This window comes from Barbus barbus (assembly GCF_936440315.1).
Source record: "Barbus barbus genome assembly, chromosome: 17".
Lineage (NCBI taxonomy): Eukaryota > Metazoa > Chordata > Actinopteri > Cypriniformes > Cyprinidae > Barbus > Barbus barbus.
In genome coordinates this window covers 23978684-23983974 of record NC_136745.1, presented here as the reverse complement: position 1 = coordinate 23983974, position 5291 = coordinate 23978684, and the positions used below count along the sequence as shown (strand labels likewise).

Below are 5291 nucleotides of genomic sequence, written 5' to 3'. Positions count from 1 at the left end.
TCCCCAAGCTCCCAAGATACGTCCTGAAATATTCATGTATTAAAGACGGCTGTTAAGCTGCGTTAACGCTTCCCAATTCTGAACTTTTTCGTCCCTCAAAGAAACAGGATGCTAAGATGGCGGCTTCTTACTGTCAAGTTCAAGTGTGTTGCTGCTTCGTACCGTTGGGCGTATGCTATAAATTCACGGTTAGGACCAGAGAAAAACAGCAAAAGAATGAAATGAAAAAGAAAAACGGAGGTCTTCATTTGTGACATTTCAGAATTTGTTTTAATCCCAGTCAAAAACTTCACATTTTGTCATAAATAGTTTGTTAAACAAACCAACAAACAATAACCCTACTTCGAAAGAAAGTACAATATTTTGTTGATTTTTTGAATAGGTATATTGAATTAACATCGTTTGCCTCGAAAATGGCACAGTGACACAGTTCATCAGTTAAACATGTGCTTTTCAGGAATAACTTGATGCGTGACCCATTTCCACGAGAAAATGCCACAGAATCACATTCAAGCTCCATTTGTACATCAGATCTGTACGAGATCAGGGCTTAATAGCTATACATCGAAGGTGACTGAAATAAATCTTTCTTTTTAACTTAACGTATAGAAAATAGTATATAAAACATATATTCATTAAATTATTTAAATAAACGTATTTATATATCACGTTACTTACGAGGTACTGTATTTTTTTTTTACGTGTTTTCAAAAGTAGTGCTGGTGGTTTGAAATCATGTTCATAAGCACAATATATTTATATGCATAATTTTAGTCTCTTAAAAAATATGTTACAATGCAACGCTGTAACTCTTGGTGTCACTGAACACATATTTTCCCTCACTTTTCCACCTTAAAAAAGTTCTAGTACTCTTAATACTAAATATCATTCACACATACAGTTCCACATGTGGAAAAGTTATTCACATAAAACAAGCAAATGTGTAATCAAAGTTTTCTATATGCTATACCACAGTATTCATAACAAACAACACGCTATATTCACAGAAGAACTACATTTAAAACAATGCAAACTGACAGACAAAAAGTTTTATTTTGAGATTACTGTTGTGACAGATCATTGCTCCTCTTTGACACATTAAACACAGACTTGCATCCACAAAGACAGTTCTGGAACCATCAAAAATGGAATAGCATACTGATTCAAATGGCTGTACCTCAGACCCCTAGAATATAATGTCTTTAACACTGTCACACGAGTTCAAAGTCGATGCATGAATGAAAGCTATGCTATTGCATGGTGTATCTGATCAAAAAGTGGCGTGTCGATGAAAACACTGGTCAGTGGGCCTCTCGAATTTGTAAGTGTTCCTTATAGAGATGTAGTCTATACTCTGATGCTAAGAGTAATGGAAGAAAAAAAAAGTCATTTTGATAAGAACCAGAAAGTCTCGATATAACTTCCTTACATGGCTAATTTTAAGGAGAAGAAAAAAAAAAGTTTTTATTTATTTTTATACCGGTCTTCACATGAACTTGCGTTGGAAAATGCATACTTGAAACTATAGATCATGTCATGTCATAATATTAATATAATTAATACTTTACGACCCAGATAAGACACATAAATTGGCTAAAAAAGATACAATCGTATCGTGGGAACTTTAGAACTGACTCCCTTTTCATCGTTAAAACTGGTTATTGACTCAAAACTGTACACTCTTGTTAGAAAACATTTCCATAAATATCATTTAAGATTCGGCTCTTTCGCCGATAATTAAATTACAAATTGATAAATATGGCATCATGGATATGTATTTACATCATTATTAACAAAGGCAACGTTATATTCAAAGGTAACAATCGTAAGCTAAAACCACATTTCTCCACCTGAAAACGGACTTGGACAACAGATTTGACTCCATCAAACAAGGAAATACATTCACGAGTAGGCTATATACTTATTTATGATTTATTATTTTTTGTTCAAGTTCAAGACAAAGACTTTGGCACGTTTCTTAAGACTGTCTGAAGTTTTAACAATCAATCAAAAGGTGATGTGAGTGTCACCTTAATATAAAACACCGTGAAATATTCTTTCTTTGCCATTATTTTTAAATATTTTTTTCAGAAAATACATAAAATGAAAAATAAAATAATCATCTGAAATCTGAAAACTAAAGGAAAACCATTTGTTCTTAGAAAGTGTTATTTTGATATTTTATGCCTTGCTAGTTTTCTTCGAACTCGGAATAAAGTCAAATTTCGAATCCTGAGAATGGACGAGGCCTGTTGGCGAACTCTCATCTTTTCCTGTTGTTTCAATGCCATTTTGAACGCCACAGCGTAAATAGTTTTTTTTAAAGGTTACTTCAACCTTTTGGTCCACCATTTGAGAGTCTGCTTGGAGCTTCAAACGTACCATTCGTTAAAATTAGGTGGTAGTCCATCGCTGTGTGCAGATGTGTTTTGCACTGCAGACGTGGGTGTTTTTGTCGGGTCTTCAGTGTTCGCAGAAACCAGCACTGGCGGCGTGGAGGACTCGTATCCAGAGCTAGCAGCTGGAGACGACTCTGAGCCTTGTGAGTCGTGTACCTTAAATTACAACGTTCATAGATGTATGACATACAGGCAGGCTTGTACACGGTTAAACTTCATGCTATGTCTAGGATTTCTGATCTCTGTTATACATTTGTGAACCAAAATACAGAACAATATCAGGCCTGCTTAAAATGAATGTAAACGCATTGTTCGTATAATGCACATTACGTGTATCTAAGGGGTTACAACATTGTTATCTTTATCAGAAAATGTCCCTTACCTTCATGTGTTTCCTTAGAGAGCTGGGGTGTGTATAGGACTTGTCACACACTTTGCAGATATATGGCTTGTCAGATGTGTGCACGTGCATGTGCTTTTTCCTGTCGCTGCTGTTCGCAAAGCGCCTGTCGCAGCCGTCGAACTCGCATTTAAATGGCTTCTCACCTGCAAGTGAGAGCAAACACTGAAGTTTTAGTAATGTAACTTTTTAATAGTGCGGATGTTCAGTACAACTTTCAGCTATGTAATATGCCTTTCGAAATTAACAGGCCGTGTTGCGCTCACGCTAGATGGTTTGGTTACCCACATCTCATGCTCAGAGTCCTTGCTGTTATCCTTTATTTTTCTTCCCAAGAATTTTTATATTCGTTTTAGCAAATCAACATGCCATGTATGGTTGTGTACTGTGTGGCAATTGGTGAACAATTTTTGCACACGTTTCTTGTCTGCCAAGTGTAACCATATAGACTGTTCAACAGCTTGCTTTGCATTTCATGTGGACCTCGAAAGGGGTCAAATATTTAGGCACAAATTCAGCCATCAGACTAAATGCACTAAGACCACTTCCTACTTTCCCAGACCAATGTGTAGCATTGTATTCATGCATCCACAATACACAAATCCCATGCTATTTCTAACTTTATAGCCTAACATAGTCTCATCCCAACTGGTATAGCCACAAGCATCATAGCTTCACAAATACAAGAGGACAGTCCATTCACAACATTAAGAAACTAAATTTCTTAATAAAGGTCATGTGATCGAAATAAGTTCATCTTGCCAAACATTTGACAAATGTATTTAATTCCCCCAAACCTAAAGTGTAGTTAAAGTAGTTGTGGCAATTGTCCTCCATGTTAAACTATTTTATTTCATTTATTTGAAAATTAATTCAAAAGAAAATGCACTTGTTTTTTTTGTTTTTGTTTTTTAAAATAACTGCAATTTACGTATAAATAACCCCTCTGGAATATTAATAAATTAATATTTATTTTTCCAAAACCAGTGGGTAAGCAAAAAGGGGGAAATACGAATGCCTTACCTGTGTGAGTTCTTTTGTGAATTTTAAGATTTTCTGATCTTGCAAAGATTTTCCCACAACCGGGAAACGGACAAGGGAACGGTTTCTCTCCAGTGTGCACTCGGATGTGGTTTACGAGTTTGTATTTGGCCTTAAAGGATTTCCCCTCTCTCGGGCAATCCTCCCAGAAGCAAATATGATTACTCTGTTCTGGGCCGCCAACGTGTTCCATTGAAACATGTGTCACCATTTCATGCATTGTGCTGAAAGTTCTGTCACAAGCCTTTTTAGGTCTGTTCATCTGATTCTCATCTATCCATTTACAAGACATTTCTTGCTTAATAGGCTGCCGCATGTATCTGAAGAAGGCCCCCGGACCGTGGTGAGTGGGTACGTTCATCCCCATGTTCATATTAATGGGATGGTTGTAGTTATGGAGCTGAGCGGTGCCGTAAGGGTCCGTGCGAGGGCTGGCCACAGGTCGGTACGGATCTGGACGGCCAAAAATGTCCCCGCGTAAACCCAGGTGCATTTGAGTGTTTACAACATGTCCTCCCGGTGAAGTGTGGCTCACGCTCTGGTCGTGAAGTCCGGGAAACAACAGATGTCCCGGGTTGTCCGAAATTCCGGGGGGCCCGTGTAGACTCCCAGCAGAAGCGGCAAAAATTCCATGCTGGGCACTCGGCGGTGCGGTCTCTCCGATGCCTGCGCCTCTGTTTCTAAAGAGAAAGTCCCTGGTCGAATTGAATGCTCCACCGGCATAAGAACCAACTTGTCCCCCGTGGTGGTGTCCGAGCGCGGCTGCGTATCCAGTAGCTTGCGGGGTGAACGCTGATGACTGGCTGGAGGCGATATCGTGAGTAACGGGACTTATCTTGAAGGCAGCCGAGTGAGATGAATCTGCGAATGGACTGAGCCCCAGCCCGGGGTCTCTGTTTCCCAACTCATGGTGTCTAGGCGTTCCGAACCCCCCTACTCCTAGTGAAGGGAACTGAGGAGCGCTATCAAGAAGCATAGTCATTGAGCTCAATCGAGAAAAAGCAAGTGAAAAGGAAAAAAAATATGAGAAACCCCAGTTTAATGGAGTGAAGTGGGTAACGGTAAACTGAGCACAATTTCACGTAGGCTTCAATAAACAAATCTTGAATTGAAAAACGAAAGGATAATCCCGGGTCTCGGTAAACGGGAGGAAAACTCCCGTAACTGGGATCCGTGAGAAAGAGGATCAAACTTCCCCCCCTTTCCAGGCGAATGATGTCCTTGGACTGATAAAGTCAATCACTCACTCCTTGCACATAAATGAGCTCGGGAGGCAGCTCTAAGCTGACCAATGAAAGCACAGCGCTTTCTTTGTCACGTGACAGCTAGGAAGGGTGCTAATTGGCTGCGCGTTCGTTGATTGGCATGGTTTAGTATTGAAAATGGCAGTTCGTTTCAGTGAGTAAATTTGATTGGTTGCTGTTGCCATTACTTGCAGGTAGAGCAACGGG

The 5291-nt window shown here is 39.3% G+C and overlaps 1 protein-coding gene across 1 annotated transcript; it reads right to left on the bottom strand.

Annotated features, from left to right (window-relative positions):
• Positions 1 to 252: 252 nt before the first annotated feature.
• Positions 253 to 5071, bottom strand: LOC306883219 (zinc finger protein ZIC 3-like). The gene is made up of 3 exons (XM_079438337.1): positions 3823 to 5071; positions 2782 to 2945; positions 253 to 2555 (listed from the first exon to the last, which is right to left on the bottom strand). The coding sequence occupies exons 1-3, from the start codon at positions 4820 to 4822 to the stop codon at positions 2373 to 2375; spliced, it is 1347 nt and encodes a 448-aa protein (XP_079294463.1). The 5' UTR covers positions 4823 to 5071; the 3' UTR covers positions 253 to 2372.
• Between the last annotated feature and the right edge of the window lie 220 nt (positions 5072 to 5291).